Raw genomic sequence first — 23,327 nt, forward strand, 5'->3', positions numbered from 1 at the left:
GACTGACAGGGGAACACACAACAAGCGTGATTACGAATGAGATACAGCTGGAGCAAACAGAAACATAGAACGAAGAAAACTAGACCAGGCAACATAAACAAACATAGAAATACAGGACCTAGACATTACAATCAATTAGTGTACACAAATGTCTGTGACTGTGACATTCTGGGCTCATAAATAATACCACTATAAGCTGTGCTAGACTAGTATTAACATGTACAAAAACAGGTTTTTATGATTGTGGGTGTGACACCTGCTGATTGACAGCCCTGTCACCTACAGTAGCCTACTATTTATAGATGGAACATAATCTATCCTCTGTCTTTCTCAAAAGAGCAGCCAGCAGTCATGTTGTCTTGGAAGGCATGGATACTTACTCTGCCTGTCATTCTCAACACTGAAGGTACAGCATGTTTTTATTTATTTATTTGGAGGATCCTGGATGAAAAGGATTATGAAAACTAGTAAATTGGTGACTTCAATAATAATTGCACTGTAAATGTGTAAATAATACACATCTTCACGTCTATTAAAAGACACTTGACCTCACTAAATACTCACTATAAGATGGTACCATTTCTGTCTACTTGCAGCGATAGGGGAGGGCTGTGGACTGGAGAAACCTGGCTACCTGTGACATCACTGATAAACAGATTTGATCATTAAAAAATACTACTACTACGGGTAATAATAATAACACAAATAATAATAATAAAGAACAATGATTTCTATTTCAACTCCTTTTCCAAGAAAAGAAAGGCTGTAGATTATTTTAGCTTACCCATCAATGATCTGAACTGTCAATATCCTACCAAAGAGACACAGAGTGGGTAGACAGAGATTGTGCCATCTTATAATGAGCATTAGCATGGACCAATTACTGTATATGAACATAAGGTTGAAAATAGGTGAAGTGCTCCTTTAAGGCTACCGTGAAACTGTACCTATGAAAACAGCAGAGACATGTGTGTATTGCTCAGGAGTCAGGACACTCACTTTGTTGGGTATAATGACAGCTTGTAGTTGCCAAGGGAATCAAATGCTAATATTACAAATCAAGCAGGTGATAACATTTCCAGGTAAGTATGCACACTGTTGTGATATGTGACAAATGTCTGACATGACTTCAATTTTGAAATGTCATTGTTACAAAAATGCACATGTTTTGTCATCAAGCATCAGCGTTTTGCTCTTCCATACTTGTAATATCATTTTCTTCATCCTTTCTTTTCTCCAGGGTCAAATGCTCAAGGCAAGTATTTGTAGGTTATCTGCCTCAAAACACTCTAAAGAAGAGAAAAACGAAATAACAAAATATAGATTGTAATTTTCAATATATGATGCAATATATTATGAATTCTATAGGTTGTAGCTTAATATGTGTTACATACAGTACAGTATGGTATGGCACTAATTAGGCTACACTTATAATTGTACTGTACTGTCAGCATTTACAACAACATCAACAGGCCACCAATGGCTTATTAGTTTAGGTGTGAACAATGAGAACCATATAGCCTATAATCTCTCGAGACCGAGTGGGCGCTCCCCTTTCTTTGACGATGGCAAGCCAGATTGATACTAGCCTAACCTACTAGCCTACTTCTTAAAACATCTACTTTTAAAACCACTCCACATTCCACCAACTCTGTGTCCTTCAGTGAGGTGTTAAATAATGATGTACGTAATCATACATCTTATATGGCAATGCATGAACCATAACTATTGAATTAATGGTCTGTGAACAACGCATAGAAAGTTGGAAATGTACTTTAAATATTTACTCTGGAATGAGGTCAAGTGATATTTCCACACCTGAATGTAATATAAGTATAAGTATGGTAAATAAGAAGATAAAATACTTTTCCAACCCTGTGTTTGATTTCCGTGTGCTGGTTTACACTGTCATAAACCCCAGACTGTGGGGTGGCACCCCTGAACACCAGGATTGTTGGGGGTGCAGATGCTGCCGCTGGGGCCTGGCCCTGGCAGGTCAGTTTGCACTTCAACGTACAGCTGACCACTGGTTCTGCCACTGTTCATATCTGTGGAGGGACCCTCATCAACAGCCAATGGGTGCTTACTGCAGCTCACTGCGTGTCAAAGTAAGACAATGCTATATTACTATTACGGACTAACTCCGGTAACATGTCATTAGGTCGAATACCCTTTGGATCGACCACCAAACTCTAACCCAAACCCTAATCCTAACCTCAGTAAAACTATGCCTAACTCTAACCCTAAACCTAACCTCAGTAACCGTGACGCGGGTGATTATCTAACCTGCCAACACTGTTCGACCCAACGGGAGTTAGACCTATGGGGCAGTCCCCCTAACTCCATATTATTATAAGTCTTTATTACTCATAATGTATAGTGGGTTTTATACTAGGATTATTTGCACCAGAGGAGCAGGGCAGTAAAGGGATTCCACTTTCAAAATAAACGCTTGTGCATTTCCTTTTTGACCAAACCAGTGTTGCCTTTTAAAGGTATAGTTCCTGAAATTTTGACTCAAAGAAAAAAAAGAAGAATACAAATCACTTCAGCTATACTTAATTTAAAATGAATTAAACTAAGTAAGAACACCCCGCCCGTGCCCAGTCAGTGGTTGTGCTTTTGGGTTAGTCAGAGCAGGAAAAACGCCATACTATGCAGTTTCTGTGTTGTGGTAGAATGTCATAAAGTGACATATCGCGAAGCCACTGACTGGGCACGGGCGGGGTGTTCTTACTTAGTTTAATTCATTTTAAATTAAGTATAGCTGAGCTCAAGTGATTTGATATTCAGAATATCTATCTTAAAGAACTAAGTAAAACCATTTTCATTTAGTTCAAAGCCGAGTAACTGGGCTCTGTTCCTGGGGAAACTGAGTCATTCAGGATCCAACCCAAATGAGGTGAGCCGCTCGGTGTCTGAAATTATCATCCACCCTGAATACCGCAATGCCACCTTGGGCAAGGACATCGCCCTTCTGAAGCTCAGTAGCTCTGTCAACTTTAACACCTACATAAGACCCATCTGCCTAGCGGGAAAATCAAGCCTCTTCCATAATGCCACACTCTGCTGGACCACTGGCTGGGGACGTACTGCAAAGGATGGTGAGTATACTGTATGGCTATTTTCAGGCTCTCTTCAACTTCGCTCTTTGCCAACTGTGCTGTTTTGATATCTGCAAGTAGATTGAGAAAAATAAGTTTAGCTCAATTTGCTAAGTACCTTCTCTCTAGCTTCATCACTCCCTGTAATGATGCTTGGATCAGGCTGGATGTCCCGAAGTACCTCTGTAATGGAACAAAAGAGACATTGAATTGTTTGTTAGATTAAACTGTGTAGGTCTCATGCAAACCAAAGCTATATTGAACTATGAAGCAAATTATCTGTATTATCCATGTCTGTCAGGCTACAAATAAAGGAATTATAATGGTTTCAAAACAACAATACATAATTTGAGAATTCCCACAGTTGACTTGGCCCCTCCTAAGACACTCCAGGAAGTGGAAGTTCCTGTGGTTGGTAATAAGCAGTGCACTTGCCAGTACACTGGACAACTACCTGCCAATGCTGCCACTGATACCATGATCTGTGCCGGGACTGAAAACAAGGGAGCATGTCAGGTGAGATTATAGCACAAGAAATATATGATCATTGCTTTCATGTTTTTGTTTGGTATTTTCTTGGGTCCTTTTTCCTCCCACAATCCAACATCCCTTCTAACAGCCACAATTCTAATAGATTATTTAAGGTTATATGCTCTCTAGCAAACAAAGGCTTATGACCATGCCATTGATTGAAGAACTATAAATATAACACCGGTAAGCATGATCATCCACACTGATGGGGAACAATAATAAAGTTCTGTTAACATGTTGAATGTGAGTGATGATGTGTGACACGATGGATTTCCATTGGATAAAGATAGTGTTTGTCATCAGTCGCTCTGAAAGTTCTGAAAATTCATAGTAGCATTATAGTTGTATTTCTTATAGTGAAATATTACATGAATCCTGAGGAAAAAAAACAATGTTGTGGAAACCTAGCTAAAATGTCTAGGTTTTAGGATTAAACCGTCCTAAAACCGCAGCACTCAGTTTAATTATGGTAACTTACTTTGTTTTGAACTATTAAACATATATACATTTTTGCGCCACAATATAAAAACGTTGGTGGATTATCATGTGAACTCCTGATTGACTATAAAGGATGACATGCAACACGCTACATTTTTGCATGACAGCCGAACTATGCTAGTGTGTGAAGATGGCTTAAATGTACTAAAAGGCATTGCATCTGCCACCAATAATTTGTACATGAACTTGAACACTTCATCCTACGACTAACAGCAGATCTACAAGGTTAGGTCACTATGAGTCGCACTGTGGGATGTTGTGAGCTTGTAGATCTGGTATTTGTGTTATTTTTTTTAACCAAAACAACCTTCGCCTATAATGACCTCTCCAAAATAGGGATGCCAGGGTGAAAGTGGTTAAACAACAATAATCTCACTTACTGTTGGTTACATCCGGACTGAGCAAACTGAGCTGTTAATGACCAATTACACGCTTGCTCTGTCTCTCTCAGGGGGACTCTGGTGGTCCTTTACAGTGTAAGCAGGGATTGGTTTGGATCCAAGCGGGCATCACCAGCTTTGGGGTTCCCTGTGCTCTTGGCAATTTCCCTGAAGTCTACGCACGAGTGTCTCAATTTGAGGCATGGATCAGAGATAATGTGGCTGGGATGAGTGTAAGCTTTGTGACCTTCAGCTCCAGCGGTATTGACTCAGACAGCTCTGTTTGTCTCAGCTCTGGTGTGAGCTGTGCACAGCGCACACTGTTTGTTGTATTCATGCTAAGTGTGTCGCTTTCTGTGAGGCGACTGTTGATGTGATCAATAAATAAACAAAAAGACAATCAAAATACAGCCCTGACAGTACGTAATGTTGAAAATCTGAGGCTGGCCCAAAGAGAGATATTTGGATATACACTAAATAAATAGCATGCAGCCACCGGCACTGGGATTGTAGCTCAAATCACTGATTCCTTCTAACTTTTTAAAAGTAAGTAGTAAGTAGCAGACAAAGAAATAGAAACTAGTTTCACTCAGGATTGGAAATTTCCATTGATATATTAATATATCAGTCCAAACATGTCTGTATTTTCTGTTACTGGGATTAATTGGGATTAAACAGGGAGATTGCTGAAATCAGCAATTCATATATAAACCAATCTAAAAGCTCAGTTATCCCACATGATCAGTGTTATCCTTTCATCTCTGTCTGGTTTCCTCTAAGTTATGGTAACAGATCATATAACTGTATTGCATTCCATTTGAAATATGTTTTGATTTGTTTGTTTGACCTATACTATACCTATACTATAAGATCTGGATTGCCTGCCCTACAAAATAAATACATTAAATAAAAAATATATACATTCTAATTATGGACTTTTCCACTACTATTTTCATCAGAAAGCCGTATCTCTCTGGATGATAAAATCATCTCCATATATGGGCACAAAAGGGGCTATGCCCGTATATATGGGCATATACTGATGACATCAGGGATCTCCATATATAAAAGGGACAAGGACTGATATATACTAAGATATCCATACAGTATATGAGCATATCTGCATGCCCAATATGGGCATACATATGTCATACAAACATGACAGTTTTATATAGTTAGATATGGTGCAGTGATTCTATACCTTTTTAATTTCAAGGCATCCAATTTGATATGCGTAATTTGCGTATATTTTATATTTGGGAACCCAATCTATGAAAATTGTTCATGTTATTAGTTTTAATTAGTGTTGGTATATAATGGTGAAGATTACCCATCAATCATTTAACAGGGAACCCCCCTGGAATGCCTCAAGTACCCCTGAGAGTCCCCAGACCCCATGTTGAGAAAAACTGCTATTGGGTCACCCATTAACAAAGGCATTCTGAGGTTTATACAGTATGTATTTCCATTGGCTGCCCTTTGAAAATGATTTGGTGCTATCTTCTGGCAGAATTGAGATGAACACGGGATGTATGCACATGAAGGGGGATTGGAATTTGATGGGGATATTGAAATAATGTCACATACAAACACTCGCCTCTACCTTGTTGTGAGCTTTCAGATTCAGATTATGTACTATACTTGTTTCAGATAGCCGATACATACATATAAAAGAAAAACATTATATGCTAAAGTCCGGCCGGTGTCCTTCCAATACAGTCAGTAGTATACACACTGAATTGCCTTGTTGAAATATGCAATACAAATAACATTGCCTTGCCACTGTCTGTGTGCTGAAGCACTCACTTTGATACTCTCAGCGTGATTATTACAGTATAATTCACCAAAGAAAAAATATTGGATCTAATAATAATGGTTTCCAGATGGATCCCAATCTAAACAGTATCTATGATCTATGACTCCATAGACGGGTTTCTTGTTTACAAACATTGAGACTAAATGCACAGCTGACTGTATCATGTAATCAATTCCTACCAATCCCCAAACCTGTTGTTTTGGGGAGCGCTGGTTTCATTGGCTAATTTTGGTACCGACCCTGCGCACGCATCTAGTTCTTATCAGTGTAACGTGGACCAGAAACCCGTCTATATGTGGGCAAGCCCACTAAGCACGCTGTCTAAAAGTGGTCTAATAGTGGTATAGATTTGAACGTTTTTTTGTCGTCTAAACTTAGACTAGACGACTAATAGTCGTCTAAATATAGACGGTCTGCATTTAGACGACTATTAGATGTCTATTAGTCGTCTAGTTTTAAGTTTAGACAACAAAAAAACGTTCAAATCTATACCACTATTAGACCACTTTTAGACGGTGTGCTTAGTGGGAGGTTTCCAGCCCAATCCAACTGACGTCCATTTTGAGTTTAATTAATATAAAATAAAAGCTAAATAATAATAGAAATATAAAACGTACAGTATGTGAACAGAACAGGTTATAATAATGGTGTGGATTATTAGAACCACGTGGATCTTTTTCATGTGATTACACAAAAATACCTTAATCTAAATCTATAATGTATCTCTATGTATCTAATATAAATCGGGAAAGATGCAAGTTGGGAATCCATTCCCCAACCGGTTATGCAATACCCATTGTACTGTACCCGTTGTTTTAGGCTTTCCAGTGTGGTACAGTAAAGATACTTTTCATATCACACACCATGCACTCCTATAAGCAAAAAAAGGTAATAGAAATGTGTGTGCTTTCTGAATCTATTATTTTATTGTATAATAATATAGGCTATTTTCAAAATCTATTATTTCATCAAAACTATGATTTTTTGTTTATAATCGATATTGCTCTACTTTCCTTGCTCAGTAAAGCCGCTTCTCGTATGAATGCAGCCCGTGAACACCACCTTCCACCTGTGCAGACATGGTCCTCTTCTCAAACTTCAACTCTCCAGAGTACATCATGCCATGGAGGACATAGAGGCTCTTAGCTCCAATGTCCTGGCAGCCATGCTGAATGCCGGATATCAGGTAGGGGACAAAGTTGAGGATGGATCCCTTGTCCTGGACAGAGCCGGACACCCCTTGGGCGACCTTCACCTTATCACCCTCACTAAAGTAGCGTTTCTGGCTGCTGGTACTCTTTTCCATGGCATCCAGAGAGCCCATACCACGGTACTTCTTCACCCGCACACCGTCCGAGAAAAAGTACTCCCCTGGGGCCTCTGTGCTTCCTGCTAGCAAGGAGCCCATCATCACTGTTGATGCCCCAAGGGAAAGCGCCTTCAGTATGTGTCCGACAGTCTGAATGCCACCATCGGCGATGACTGGCACACCAAAACGTCTAGCGTAGTCCGCCAATTTATACACAGAGGTACCCTGGGGCCGCCCGCATGCCAAGACGTCCTGTGTGATGCAGATTGAACCACTGCCCATGCCCACCCTGAGAGCATCCACTCCAGCGTCGATCAGGTTCTTGGCCTGGGCTACCGTAACCACATTCCCTCCCACCACTTGCAGCGTTGGGTATTTCTGTTTAATGTAACGGATCATGTTGATCTGATACACAGAGTTGCCTTGTGAGGAGTCGAGTACAACCACGTCCACTCCGCCTTGAACCAGCAGGTCCAGCCTGTGCTTGTCGTCCTCTCTGGTTCCGATGGCGGCGCCACAGAGCAGCTGTTTGCGAGAGTCTTTGGACGCCAGTGGGTAGTCTCTGTTCTTCTTCAGGTCCGTCCTGGCGATGATGGCCACCAACTCGTCGCTTTCATTCACAATGGGCAGCTTGCCTTTTTTACTGCGTTGCAGGATGCCGTTGGCTTCTTTTAGTGTGACACCGGCAGGAGCGACCACCAGCTCCTCTCTCTTGGTCATGGCCTCCTCCAGAGGTCTGCTATGGTCCCTCTCAGACAGAAAGTCAATATCTCTGGAGGTGATGATGCCAACCAGCTTGCTGCCCATCTTCCCGGTCTCGGTGACTGGGATGCCCGAGAATCCATGTTGAATCTTGGCTTCAATCACATGTCCGATAGTGTGGTGTGGACTCATCACAAGTGGATCTGTGATAAAACCTTGCTCGAACCTCTTGACTTTGCGGACTTCATTGGCTTGGAACTCTGGTGTACAGTTGTGGTGGATGATGCCAATGCCTCCCATCAGTGCCATGGCTATGGCCATGGCCGCCTCTGTGACCGTGTCCATGGGCGATGAGATGAGTGGGGTCTTCAGGGTGGTCTTCCTGGTCAGGGCGGATGTCAGGTCCACTTCGTCAGATGTGAAGTCAATGAAGCCAGGCAGAATTAGGAAGTCATTGTAGGTAAGTCCATCTCCGGTGGAGAACAGCTGCTTAGCTGAGAGTCCATCATCCAAGTAATCTGCCATGCCCTTGTAGCTGATGGTGCACGCTTCCACGTTCCCAGAAAAGTCAACTTGAAGAACCTCGCTCTCACATTAGGACTTTAGACCTTTCCCTGGCAAATGGCTATCTTAGTTCATGGTTCTGCATATAAATCCCTTCATCTGCTTATTATGCTGACCAGAGCTCTGCATTGATGTCACATACAATACAAACTTTACTGTTGTTACCTGCCTAACAATGCCGATTTATGCAAGCATCCTTATCTGCACACATTGGCAAAGCACAAAAGAAACATAGCCTATTCTGGTGGTTGCACTCTGCCGCTCCCCTGTCTTCAACCTTAATACGAGAGCATTAAGCTGAATTTGTAGCAACTATTATAGCTACCCATGTGCAAGCATGTAATCCTAACTATATCAGGCTTTGGCCACTAGAGGGCATAAGTGTCCTGAAATTCACAGTTTCTTTCATCACTCTCTCTGTTCCAACTTTCAGAGCCTCCTGCCCTCCTCTGAGAATGAAAGAGCACTTTTGGTTTCATAGATATGTTGTACATAACAATAGATTTCCAATTTTGCTATAAAGCAGGGGGCTTCAAAAAATGTCAGTCCAAGGACCCCTTAGGTGAGAGAGATGAAGCAGGGAGACCCCCCCCCCCCACACACACACACACACAATAAATTGTATAAAACGCTTGACAGCACTCACTGTCAAGCGTTGTGTTGGAGTGATGTAATGTATTTTCAGACAGTTAACCACTTAAACCGCGGGCTAATAAGTGTCAATTTAGGGGTCCTTGACATGAAAAAGCTTGAGAACCACTGGCCTACAGCCCCTAGTGCGGCACACACAGCATCAGGTTCCTGACACGCTCTCTCTCTGGCAGAGTAGGCGTGTGCTACAGGAAGTGTGACTGAACTGTGGGCCTCTGCACGGAAGAGCAGAAAACACCCTTCTCACTTGTACCACATTGTGGTCAGTTGTTTCTGATAAAGCCTGATTTAGCTATAGGCTACTTCGTTGAGCGGGAATAGCTCATCTACAAGGTTGACCGAGAGCGTTCTGAGATCAGTCTGTGTATCAGAAGGACCACTGAATTTCAATAGTGGTGTGGAGTAAGCTTGTTTCCACACTGGTATTGTGTCAGTAGCAGAAACAACAGGAAGGAAATAGTCAAGACCATCTGGCAGACAAGATAGGGTTTCAGGGTTGTGAAAAACTGCCACTTGTTATTGGTGTCACGAATGTCAATGTGCTTTGAGCAATGCATCCACAAAAACCTTTGAAAAGAGATTCTCTTCTTCTTTCGTGTATCATCGTCCTTGATGATTGGTTGGCAACATTTTATTTCACAAGATTTCCTGTTACTTAGGTGAGGCCAATGATATATATATATAATAGATTGAACTTGAAAAGATTTAGCTAGTGTTCATGGCGACCAAACCTATATTAGCATTTAGTGCCAAGTTGACCCAGGTAAATGTCCGCCAGACACAAGGTCAGGTTAAATATCAGCAATATTTGTAAATAAAAGCTCAGACCATATCCTATTTCATGTATTGCTACTGGAACAATGCAATCTGAAAGATCACTCACACCCAATAATAAAGAGGAAGAGAAACAAGATGTGATACTTTAGTATTTTATTCCATGGCACCAGTATAAACATATATACCAGACTTGGTGGAAACAGTCCAAGGAACAAAACAACATGTGTAAAAACATCATGTGGAAATCTTTTCACCTGGAAAAAGGTGCATTACAAATACACGGTGAGGGAATGGAGGCAGAATGTTTTGCAGAATCTTCTCCCTTTCGGCAACAACCTAAAGAGGAGGCTTTTGCATCTTTCTCTCTCACTTCTCACAGACGGGCTGCGAAAGTGCTGTTGTCAAGAGACAAGAGAGAGAGAGAAAGAGAGAGAGAGAGAGATTTTCATAGGCAAAGCCTAGAAAGGCGTGGTCGTTTCTGTGGTGCTGGGATGGTGAAGATCGTAGAAAGAGAACTGGCCAGTGTCCATGCTTAATAAGCGTGGTTAGCCACGTAGAGTGAATCTGCGCCGGCAGCGCTGGCTCCATGAGCAACATATTTGCCAACGCAGGCTGCGCTGTTGGCCTGAAAAGAACAATAGATCAATATTAGACAATGTACCATCAACATTGGACAAGAACCCTCAATATTAGATAATGGATGTCAATAGTAGACAATGGAACATCAATATTACCCCATTAGTATTCATCAATGGATCAGCAGTATTAGACAGTATTAGTCTAGTATTAGACCATGGACCATCATTATTTGACCATCAAGACTAAGACATGTTCTGCGCACAACGTCATACATTCCCATATAGCTTAATGCTTTCTCTAATAACATGTGTGTGACATGCAGCATAGGGTGTTGTAATGCCACATACCACAGCTCTCTTCAGGAACTCCTCCTGGGCGGCGTGGCCATTCTCCTTCTTGCCACCCCATGCTTTGAGGGCAGAGGCCTGCAGGGCACGGCCGTAGGAGAAAGTGATGGCCCATGGCCTGTGCAGGGGGCACTTGTTCATGGCGTTCAGGTTGATGGTGGCCTCCTCCTCACTCTGGCCTCCAGACAGGAAGGTGATGCCTGGTATGATATGGAGGAAAGCGAGATGAGAAGAGCACGTTATGGACATGGATGTGTGGATACAATCCACCAGTGTTAATTTAACGCGACAAAATGTAACCAAATGGACCTTTATGGGTTCATTCAGAGCTACAATGGGATGAAAGGACACTGGGGATTTTACGGACCAGTGTGGACATGTGAGAGGAGGTAAATAATAGATAATAAATAAAAATCTGCATTTTTTTCATGCTTGTGTAAAAGTAGGCGTGTGCATATAGTATATGTAATGTGTGTTCGTAATGCGTGTTCACTGTTTCCATTTTGTGTTCTGAGTCTGTGTTCCTGTTTGTGTGTGTGTGTGTGTGTGTGTGTGTGTGTGTGTGTGTGTGTGTGTGTGTGTGTGTGTGTGTGTGTGCGTGTGCGTGTGCGTGTGCGTGCGTGTGCGTGAGCTCACCGGGGACTGCGGGGGGCACGGTGCGGCGCAGGGCGGTGACGGTGGCCATGGCGATCTCCTCGTTGGTGTACTTGTGGGAGCAGGAGTGTCCGGCGGTGACCATGTTGGGCTTGAGCAGAGTGCCCTCCAGGTAGACGTGGTGGTCGGCCAGAGCCTTGTACATGGCGGCCAGGACAACCTCGGTCACGTACTGGCAGCGCTTCAGGTCATGGTCGCCGTCGGGGAGGATCTCGGGCTCAACGATGGGGACAATGCCGTGCTGCGGCGGGAGGGCAGAGGCGTTGACCACTTTGAAACCATTTAGACGTTCTACAAACAGGCCTTCTGAATTATTAAGTATTTCTCACTACTATGAAGAGGCATCTTTTAGTTTGTATGCCCCCACACTCTGGAACTCCCTGCCAGTCAATTTTTTTTGCTTCTCTATCACAATGATTAATCTGACAGATATTCAATGGGGTCTTCTGAGTGTTATTGTATGTATTTTTATGATCTTTCTTTTTTGTGTAAAGCACTTTGAGTTGCATTTTATGAATGAAAGGTGCTATATAAATAAAAAATAAGTTTATCATTATTTTACACATTCAAGATTAAAAAAATAGCAGATATACAGCGCTGCCACGCTGTGAGCTTCTGCGACATCTGCTATTCTTGAATAGCCAACGCAAAAATCTAAAATGACATGGATGCTTTCCCGGTTTTAATGGGTTAAACCCCTGTAGTCTTAGAGAACTGTGACACATTGTGGGCTTGTAGATGTGCTGTCTTTGGCTAATGTTCCCCCCCAGAATGTGGACACTGGGGTTCAAGTGGGTAATTATCACTCATTTTACTCCTTATAAAGGAAGTTTATTAACACTTTTCAAATCTAACATTTCTCAAAGCGCAACAGACATGCAATGGTGTAACCGAACAAAAGTTAAAGGTCTAATGCAGAATGTGAGACATGATGAAGCATAGTTTATCGAGCTCTGTCTGAGCCTACATTCAGTTGGGAAGTAGCTGATAAGAATTATTTTACTTCCCTCAATATAAACAGGAAGTAAGCGTTTACAATGTGTGGTTCTACTGTTGCGCATGTTTAACGTGTTATTTGCAACATCCCTAAGCTGCACATTTAATTTTCATAGAGACTTTCTCTGAACTGAAACCATTAAAAACCATGAAGAGTTCTCCCTGTTGTGCCTGTGTCTTACCATCTGGCAGATGCTGGCATAGCGGGCCAGGACATTGCAGTTCTCCATGATGGCCAGCTTGGAGGGGGTGGTGGGGGTGATCTTCAGCACACAGCGCCACTTGGCGAAATCGGCACCGTCCTTCTTGTACTGGGCGCAACGCTCATACAGGCCATCAAGACCTAGGAAGAGGAGAGAGGGTAAAGGTCTGATGGTTTACACAGAGAAGGGTCAGGACTCAGGAGATAACAATAATGGGTGAAAATAGGCATAATATTGAGGCATGTAGTTGTGTTTGTGCAGATTGGGGGAAGGGGAGTGTAAGAGATGTGCTTGTTGGCTCACCCTGGGTGGTGGTCTCGCCGTTGGTTCCGGCAAGGGGGACAACACCTTTGTCAACCTTGATTCCAACAACCATGCCTCTCTTCTTCAGGTAGTCGGGGAAGAGCACGCCGTCGTCGGTCTTCTGGTACAGGGTCTCGTGGAAGAAGATGACGCCGCCAATGGCAGGCTCCATGCGCTCGTCAGCGGTGAAGAGCAGCTGACGGTACAGCCTCCTGTTCTCCTCAGTGTTCTCAGCATTGATGCTCTGGAAGCGCTTGGCTACGCTGCCTGCAGGGTTGGAAGGGAGAAACAAAAAGGGTTAGCGTGGGTCTCTTTTTATCGTCAGTCATTTTACTTCTGAAGACAGATGTTGTGGTATTAAAGCCATGAGGGAAGGGTCTGGAGGAAAGTCACCGGTGAGATTACATCCCAGGCAAATACCAAGGGGAAAAGGCAGGCCGTAATGACCACTATGCTCTAGTCCAGTGGTTCTAAAAGTGGATTCCAGCCAGGGACTCCGTGGGTTCCTTTAGGGGGGTCTAAATGGACCCATACAAGTCTGTAACTCTGACAGTATACAAATGGAACCAAATGAACCCTGACGGATCCATTTGGTACCATTTGTATACTGTTAGAGTTAAGGGGAGGCCTTGAAATTTCAAAGTTTGAGAAACACTGTTCTAGTCTATAAGCACCAAGTTAAAGAGGGACTAATTGTACTGCATGATTCACTTCAGAGGGACAGGGGCGACGGAAAGGACAGTATTTGAAAGCAGTACAATGTTTTAAATGTGCTCTTTACCGGTGGACTCATCTGCGGCGAGGATTCCCTTGCCGGGAGCGACGATCCTGTGAGCAATGTCACTGAGCTCCTTCTTCTGCTCAGGAGTGAGGAAAGGGTATGCGTGAGGCATCCTGACTGGAAAACAAGAAGAGGGGGAAGAATGTGAGGGACCAGTTGGGTATATATACTATAAGCAGTGTACACCAAGTGACAAATGTTGCACACAAGCACGTTAAGTTGTAGGAAGTCAAGACAGAGCACATATTGTTGGCGACTGGTTTGAGGAACAGTACTGTGCAACAGTTGCAGAGGTTATGCAATGAAACATTCTAAGCCCAACTATACAACTTAGAGGGATATATTAGCAAAATAGGCCTATGCTATTATCTTTTGGGTGTTTATCTCACAAGCTACTTTTTTTATTGAAATAAGTTATTTTGCTCTACTTCTGGCGAATCTATGGAGGAAGTATATCAATTATATACTGTATATGTATATATATATATTAGGGGTGCAACGATACACAAAATTCACGGTTCGATTCCGTTCGATATATTGTTGTCACGGTTCGATATTTTTTCGATACAAAAAATTTACAGAAATGTCCTTGATTTATAAATGTATTTTTATAACTACGTATTTTTTTTGTTTTAACTTTGAACAATACGGTACCCAACCTCTAGGGTAGTGGTTCTCTAAGTGGGCTCTCCGGACCCCTAGGGGTCCTTGAGGGGGTTCCAGGGGAATGTGGATGTGGAGTGGTATTGTATTGTATTGTTCGGTACTTCGGTACAGGGTCATGCGGTTCGGTGCACCCTCGTATTGAACGGTTCGATATCGATACAAGTATTGTTGCACCCCTAATATATATATGTTCTCCCTTAGCTCTGTCTCTGTGTTCCCGGCCGCTATGTCTGCCTCTGCCTGTGTGATTACGAAACATTCGACACTGTTGCAACTACAGCTGTTGCAGACTGCATGGCTTTATGCATTATACTATGGTAACACCCTGGCCTGTACCCCGTGTGCCCACTGCCCAACCCCCCCAGCTGCAACACCCCACTTTGCTTCTGCACTCCCTGCAAACCATGGCATGTGGGCGCCTGTCATGTCATGGCACCCACATGCCATGACAAGCATGTGTGTGACCTTTTCCGTTTTCTGGTCTCTCTTATCCCTGACCTTTCCTTTCCCCTTGAACCCCCCTGCTCATTGCTCACCCCTGCTCTTCTATTGCACAATCCTCCTTTATCCCCCCACCACTCCCTAGCTCTCTCGCTCTCTCTCTCTCTCCCATTCCTGTCTGCTGCCACTATCAACTGGCTGGACTAAATATAAACACTGTACTGCAGCTGCCCTCAGTGGTATAAAGTGCTATGGCTCAGCAAGAGGGAGTTACGTAAAAGAGACTTGCAGTATTGATACTTTTACCTAAGTAAAACAGATGAATACTTTTTTCTTTGGAATTCAAAATGTACTTCACTAAAAGTACAAAAGTATTTAGATCAAAGTGTACTTAAAGTACCACAACGAATCGCATTGTGAGCTTGTAGATTGTCTATTTTCAAATATTTTGTACTTTTATTACTTTTGGTACTTTAAGGTACTTCAAATTGGTATACAATAGGGCTAAAGTGCTTAATGTGTGTTTTGTAATATTATAATTTATAACTACAAAGCAATCTGGCTAGCCATCATCAAAGAAAAGGGAACGCCCACTCGGTTTGTCCCTCTTCCTTTGAGTTCCTTTCAGTAGCTAGCTACAGACTCTGTCTCGAGAGAATGTCTACAAAGTAACTAGTAACTAAAGTTTACAAAATATTGTAGTGGAGTAAAAGTACAGTATTTGGAAGTAAAGTAGAAGTAAAATTATTGGAAATTGGAAAAACTAAAGTAAAGTACAAAAACCTCAAAATTGTATTTAAGTACTGTACTTAAGTAAATGTACTTAGTTACTTTACACCACTGCATGCTGTGACGATGAAAATGTACGAATGAGAGCACTTGGTCAATGTTGTGATGCACCAGCATGACTACAGAAAATCATTTCCATGGAAAGTCTTGCAGCAGCGTTTGCATTAGTAAGGCTGGCCAGTGACCACAAAGGAAGCGATGATAACGAAATGATTATGGCGTCAGATCACTAGTAATGTAATTGTTGAGCTTGAATGAATAAACAAATGACAATTCTCAGGTAAAAAAGTCATGCATACAGTGTCAGTAGCCTATGCATGTTCAGGGCCGGTATGCACTTTCAGAATTAGGAGAGACTACCAGTTACGTTTAACTGTTGCATGGTCTGTACTCTGTAGTTATAGAGGCAATGAGATTAGTTCCTCATGCCACCTCTTTTGCTTTTTACTTTTGCTACATTTACATACGTACATATGTATCTCCAAAGAGAATACATCGAAAGGATGCAGAAAAGGAGACTAGTTAACTCACTTACATTTACATTTACACCGTTCATTGCTCCAGGTTACACATCATTTTACCACAGGTTAGTATCTTAGTTGTCTGGTCTATAGCAATTAGCTGTCTGTTATTCCTTAAGTTCTACCGATGCACTGCTGTTATCACGTCAACATTGGTCGCAAAGGCAACCAATGTTGAATAAATAGATTCAACAATTATTATTGAAAGAAAATCAAAACCAGAGATAGTTCCGCCACACAGAAAAAGTGTTAAATAAACTGTGCAAGTGTTGCAGCGCACTTTAAGCCAAGAGGGTCTCCCAAATAACAGTTCATTTACCTTTGAGGTTTAGGAGAGCTGGGAGAAGCTAGAGGTGAAGATCCGGTTCTAGTCCGCGACAACTTCTGGGCCCACAGACCCTTGTATTTATCCTCCCATTGTGACCCCTCACATTTCAGCCGCCAGGCTAAAAAAAGAACAGGACGCAACCAGAGATGGCTCGTGACATTCAAAAAAACTGTGCTGGAGTAACGGGCCGGTGGACAGCCAGCAAAAGGGCAAATAGTGATCCTATGAACCACAGATGCAACAGGGGGAGAGGCAGAGAGATTTGGGATGGGAAGGAGGATGTGGGAGATCCCTGAAAGAGGAAAAATAGGTATAAAAGAATGCAAGCAACGTACAGACATACTGTACGTATATGTGTAAAGAGAATAGAGCTTGAAGGTCGTCTAGGAGTCGGAAAGTATGGTAAAGGATGGTCTCACAGTGACTGGCAGGTGTTTGACATACAGAAAAGAACAACTTTCTGCCAAACAAGTGTTGATTTTTGTCTGATGTTTATGCATGGGCCTATATAAATGAAACCATATACTGTAGCATACTTTCATGGCACATAACATGTGCATTTAAGTAGGCCTACTGTGCATTTGTTTAGCTGAATGTAGTGAATTGAAAAGAAAATACAATCAAACTTGTAGGTTCAGTGAATTGGGTATTATCAGTGTCTGAAAGCATCTCAATGCCCAGAGGCCTAATCAACAGATAACGCACGCACGCACACACACACGCAAGCGCACACACAAGCGCACACGCAGTCACGCGCGCACACACACACACACGCACACACACACACACACACGTATACTCATGCGCATTTGCGCACGCACGCTCGCGTGCACTCACGCACGCGCGCACACACACACACACACACAAACACACACACACACACACACACACACACACACACACACACACACACACACACACACACACACACACACACAGGCCTGGACAGCATGTGACAATATTGCTAACCTGCCCTTAGAAATCCTATCCAAGACACAGTGTGTGCTGATCTTTGACCTTTCCGTGACCTTTTTCATTAGGCTAACGGGCACTATGAAGTGGCCATGGGGTCTTGGTAAAGGTTGCACATGTACAAAGTTAGCCCGTGTCACCGTAAACTTGTTCCATTTCTTTCTCTCTGAATTTGCCTAGCACCTTCCTTGAACCATTTTTAACCTGGCATCCATATTTTGGGCATGTCATTATAGACTAAAATTATTATTATTTATTTTAAATCAAAAACAATTGAAAATAGCAGATCTACAAGCTCCCAATGTGTTGAAAGTATAACATGGAGCTTAAAGGCGGATAAAACCCTAGGCTAAAGGTCGTTGCACACTCCTGCATTTTTCCGGCCGAATATAGTTTTCCAGTCAGGATAAAAACTACAGCAGGGTCAAACATGGCAGGTTGCATCTTCTAGTACAGGGGTTCCCAAACCTTTTTGTCTCAGGGCACCCCATAAATATATTTTTTTATCCGAGGCACCCCTACATTATCATTTTCACTCCCAGCACCTTTATATATTTATAGCATATAGTCGTTGTCGGGTGGAAACCTTGTATGTCCAAAACCTTTCGATTTCTATTTATCATCTAAAAAATGTACTAAACTAGTAAAAACAGCAGATCTACAAGCACACAACGCCTCGCATCGTGAGGCGTTGTGTGCTTGTAGATCGGCTGTTTTCACTAGTTTTGTGCGACGGTCTTGTATGATGAAGCAGGGCTTTACTTTAGCAAAAGACGTACACATTTGGAACTTGGAGATACGAGGTTTCTGCTCGACAGTGACGATATCTTAGTGATTATGTTGCGAGGAAAACGTTGAGATAATAGCCATTTTGGTTAGAACTGAAAATTACTTCAAGTATAAAATGATACTAAATATTTTTTCAAGTGTCCAAATAAATTCCAAATATTATCAAATTATCGCGGCACCCCCGGACTGCCGTCGCGGCACCCCAGGGTGCACCGTCACCCACTTTGAAAACCCCTGTTCTAGGACACTGTGATGTAAACAACACAGCTGCAGCTAATCACATTCACAACAGGTGTGTTAGATTTAGGTGTGTCAATAGGCCTACTATATGCTTGCACATTTGGCACACAAAGTAGACAAATGTGAGCATAACTCACAAGTAATCAACCATATACCAGGTGCTGGGCTCGCTGTCTAATGACCTGACATCTGCTACAACAGAACACGGAGGTGTCACAAAGGTACTTTTATTTTTGAATAAAAGTAACGTATGCTGATATTCACCGGTGGAAAAAGTACTCACATATTTTTGCTAAAAGGATCAATACTGCAATATAGGAATACAAATAATACAAGTAAAAGTCCAGAATTCAAAATGTACCTCAGTAAAAGTATGAAAGTGATGGCATCAAAATGTACTTAAAGTACCAAAAGTAAGTAAGCCTACAAAATGTTTGAAAATAGATAATAATATCAGATCTACAATCGCAACGGGTTGTGAGCTTGTAGGTCGCCCATTTTCAAATAGCCAAGGTATAAAATAGGGCAAAAGTGGTTTATGTAATATCTATGTTTTATAATAGCCTATTATAATTTGTATCAGCAAAGTAACTATAGTAACAAAAGTTTTCAAATGTAGTGGAGTAAAAGTACAGTGTTTGCATCCGAGATGTAGTGGAGTAGAAGTAAACGTATTGGAAATTGGAAATACTCAAGTAAAGTACAAATACCTCAAAATCGAACTTAAGTACAGTACTTAGTAAAAGTAGGCTACTTAGTTACTTTACACCACTACTGATATTGGACGTTGGCACACACATAAGTTATGGGTGTGCCAACGTGCCAATGAGAGTTATGGGCCATAACTCTCATTGTATTATAGCGGCAGCTGTGTTGCTCATGCGTGTAGCTGTATGCCTCCTTGTTTGAGCGGATCGCCCCCCCCGCCTCCCTGTTTCTCTCTCCCAGACGAGCGCAATGATCGCTTCAGCACACACACACACACACACACACACACACACACACACACACACACACACACACACACACACACACACACACACACACAATAAAACCCTATAGCGCAATAGACAACATGCACAAAATGTGCTCTGTAAAATGCGAAATATAGTCTGAATATCAGAGCCTATAGCCTAACTCTAAAACAATCTAGCATAGTAAGACAACATGAACAAATGCACTCTGTAGCCCAATTGCATCAAAATAGCAACATTGCAATATCTGATCTGTTTATAATCATAGTCACTTCTCCCAAGGTTGGCAGCGGGAGAGTAAAGCTTAGGTAATTGGCACTGTGTGAAAAATGGGTTGCAAAATCATGGGATAAAGATTTAAGAAAAAAAGAAGGAAAAGAAAATCATATATGTTCAATATTTTTTCTAAAACATGAGAAAAATAGCAGACCTACAAGCTCATAATGAATTCCCTTGCAATGGGTTGTGAGCTTGTAGATCTGATATGTTTATATATGAAATACTGTAGGTTTAAGTACTGTAGGTTAAAGGAAAACTTTGTTTTTCTTTGTTCTTCGCTCTATTGTTTTATTGCGTTTACCGTGTTAAAATGTGGGGCATGCGGACGCATGGGGGCATGCGTACAAGTGGCTAAATGTGTCTTTTTAGACACAATAAGCCAGCAGTTTCTTTATTGCTATTTACAGTAACACTTCTAGCCCCCATAAGTCACACCCAACCATGAAAGGTTACGTTGTATCTTGGGAATGGGCTTATTCTGTGTAAAATTAGCCACTTGTACGCATGCCTCCAACCACTGAAATAAGAATCTCTAAAACAATAGAAAGAAGTAAATGAAATCAATTTAACACTCATCTTTTATATTCTTTAATTATAAATTAATTAATTATAAAATGTGAACCCTTGTTGTAAAAAACTAAAGTTGTCCTTTAAAGTGATTGTGATGCTGCTTATAACCAAGCACATTTTGCTAGAACGCCCTCAAGGACCCCCAAGGGGGCCATCATGAGCTGATTTACAGCTATAGGCCTATTGGTGATATGATGAGACGGGTCAATGGAAAGAGCGAGTCACAAATATAACAGGAAATGATACATTGCCCTTATATCAAAAGTCATGGCCGTGGCTCACTGTCACCATGAGTATGCCATGAAGTGATCAGCTTGCGTGACATTTTATCAGGCTGTGCTGCGACCGCGTTTTTCCCGGTGAACCTAAGCGCAACGGTGGGGGCTTGGGAGTGTGGGGAACACACCACTGACTATTGCTGATGATGGAGAGGTTAATTAGCCTTTTTGTATTTTGCTGATTTAGTAAGAGACTCGTCGCCAATTGCAAGATATTTAAAAGTTATCTGGGGCCATGATGATAACCTTTTCTTCTCACAACTAGACTAAGGATTTATATTATTGTCTGTGTTATTGTTTACAAGTACAACCACAATTATTCACTAGTTTTGTGTAGGCTATATTGTAGGCTTAGAAGCCTTTTCAGATGTTAATTTAATGTTTTCCATTTAATGATTTCCTTTATCCTCATCTAATCTTGCGCTAATGAACGCAACTGTTTTTGCCATGTTTTAAGGCCAAGTAGGCTTTTCAGAAGTTAATTTAATGTTTTCCATTTAACGATTTCCTTTAGCGTCATCTTGCGCTAATGCACGCAACTGTTTTTGCCAGGTTTTAAGGTCTTATTTTAGTTGTTTCTCATAAGCTCGCAACCCTCCTTGCCCATCGGCCCCCACCTTTGCGCACAGGTTCACCGGGAAATACGCGGTCGCGGCTGTGCTACGGGTCATGTCCTCACTTCCTGAATGGAGACTGTTGGTTGAATGAGTCAGCTTTTAACAACTTAAGCCCAATTAAACATACAGTATAGTGTCAATAGCTGGTCGAAAAGCTCACATTGTGTTGCATCAGGACACCAGGGTGAAAGTGGTTAAAGATGTGATGATTTATCACTGATGTTGGGCAAAAACCTCTTTAAAGATTAGTTTTTTGGAACTTTAATGCCTTTATTGATAGGACAGTAGACTGACAGGAAATGGGGGGAGAGATGGGGAGTGACATGCGGCAAAGGCCGTCCGGATCGGGAAACGAACCGGACGACCATGCCTATGTGGCAATGCCTAAATGGTATGCGGGCACCCTGGGCAGAAACCCATTATCTCCATGAATTAACATTTTTGGAAATGAATGCCCTACTTGATCATACAGCGTTGCACAAAAGTATCAAAAGTAGCAGATCCACACGTTTTGATCTGGTACTTTTGCTATTTTTGAGCGGTGGTCACACCGTCTCCTTAGCGTGACTGTGTGTGTATCCGTCCGTCCGCGCGTGTCTGTCTGTATGTAGCCTGAGCCATACCACTGAGTGACCAGAGAGGTGCTGTTGAGCAGCCTTGAAATGTACATGCATGCATGCCATGCACGCACACACACGCACACGCACACACACACACACACACACACAGACACAGCCTTGAAATTAAAGGACACCACCGCTCGGTTCACACTGGTGTGATTTTTTTATTTGAATCCTGAAAAGTAACAGTTTGAGGTTTCCACCCAACAGACAATATCCTACCATTTATATGCTGATGATACACAGTTTGTGTAGTGGAGCGTAAGACAAGTACAACAATCAGCACAGTCATGACGGTCATTGTATGCTGCATAAAATACTAAAGAGACTTAATTCACTAATTTAAATCTAGATACATGTGTGTGTGTGTGTGTGTGTGTGTGTGTGTGTGTGTGTGTGTGTGTGTGTGTGTGCGTGCGTGCGTGCGTGTGTGCGCGTGTGTACATTTCAATGTATTTGGAAAAAATTACAGTGACAAAATACCTAAAAGGAGTAGAGACCAAGTTATAGTAGTATTATCATGAACCACAACATAATTATCATCATACTCGTAATGCAACAACAACAGTCATTTCCTGTTAACACCCTTAGTTCTCTCTGTAACATTGCTGGAATCCTTTCCTTTGTCTTTCCTTTTTAATACACATCAAATGCTATGCATTTCTAACCAGCAATCGTGGTTCGTGAACATATTTTTATATACGTACTATATCCACCCAACAAGCACACACACACACACACACACACACACACACACACACACACACACACACACACACACACACACACACACACACACACACACACACACACACACACACACACACACACACACACACACAGAAGTGGGTATTTTGACAGATTAACCTTTTGAAAAGCATAACGGAACCTAGTAAGTTCACACTTTTGGGCGTGACATCCTGTCCTAAACTCTAAAACCAGATTTCACAACCAACCAAGCATCTGAGCATTTCAGATGCTTCTGTTTCCTTCTGCTGCTGTGTGTCCATAAAAGGTTACATACGTACATATTTTGACTGCATTTGCT

General features: G+C 42.0%; 3 protein-coding genes across 3 annotated transcripts; 1 reads left to right on the plus strand and 2 right to left on the minus strand.

The window, feature by feature from the left end:
* Positions 1-351: 351 nt before the first annotated feature.
* LOC308303094 (chymotrypsin-like protease CTRL-1) lies at positions 352-4,890 on the plus strand (the record flags this gene model as incomplete). The annotated part of the gene is made up of 5 exons (XM_080747414.1): positions 352-406; positions 1,922-2,108; positions 2,836-3,104; positions 3,469-3,620; positions 4,585-4,890. 5 exons carry the CDS (start codon positions 352-354, stop codon positions 4,888-4,890), a joined length of 969 nt encoding a protein of 322 aa, XP_080603540.1.
* A 2,457-nt stretch (positions 4,891-7,347) lies between these two features.
* Positions 7,348-8,865, minus strand: LOC308303095 (inosine-5'-monophosphate dehydrogenase 1b-like; the record flags this gene model as incomplete). The annotated part of the gene is made up of 1 exon (XM_080747415.1): positions 7,348-8,865. One exon carries the CDS (start codon positions 8,863-8,865, stop codon positions 7,348-7,350), a length of 1,518 nt encoding a protein of 505 aa, XP_080603541.1.
* A 1,729-nt stretch (positions 8,866-10,594) lies between these two features.
* Positions 10,595-16,991, minus strand: aldoab (aldolase a, fructose-bisphosphate, b). The gene is made up of 7 exons (XM_080747600.1): positions 16,932-16,991; positions 14,196-14,312; positions 13,415-13,681; positions 13,091-13,251; positions 11,895-12,153; positions 11,259-11,458; positions 10,595-10,957 (listed from the first exon to the last, which is right to left on the minus strand). Exons 2-7 carry the CDS (start codon positions 14,305-14,307, stop codon positions 10,865-10,867), a joined length of 1,092 nt encoding a protein of 363 aa, XP_080603726.1. The 5' UTR covers positions 14,308-14,312; positions 16,932-16,991; the 3' UTR covers positions 10,595-10,864.
* Between the last annotated feature and the right edge of the window lie 6,336 nt (positions 16,992-23,327).

The sequence above is a fragment of the Nannobrachium achirus genome (assembly GCF_963921795.1).
Source record: "Nannobrachium achirus genome assembly, chromosome: 18".
NCBI lineage: Eukaryota > Metazoa > Chordata > Actinopteri > Myctophiformes > Myctophidae > Nannobrachium > Nannobrachium achirus.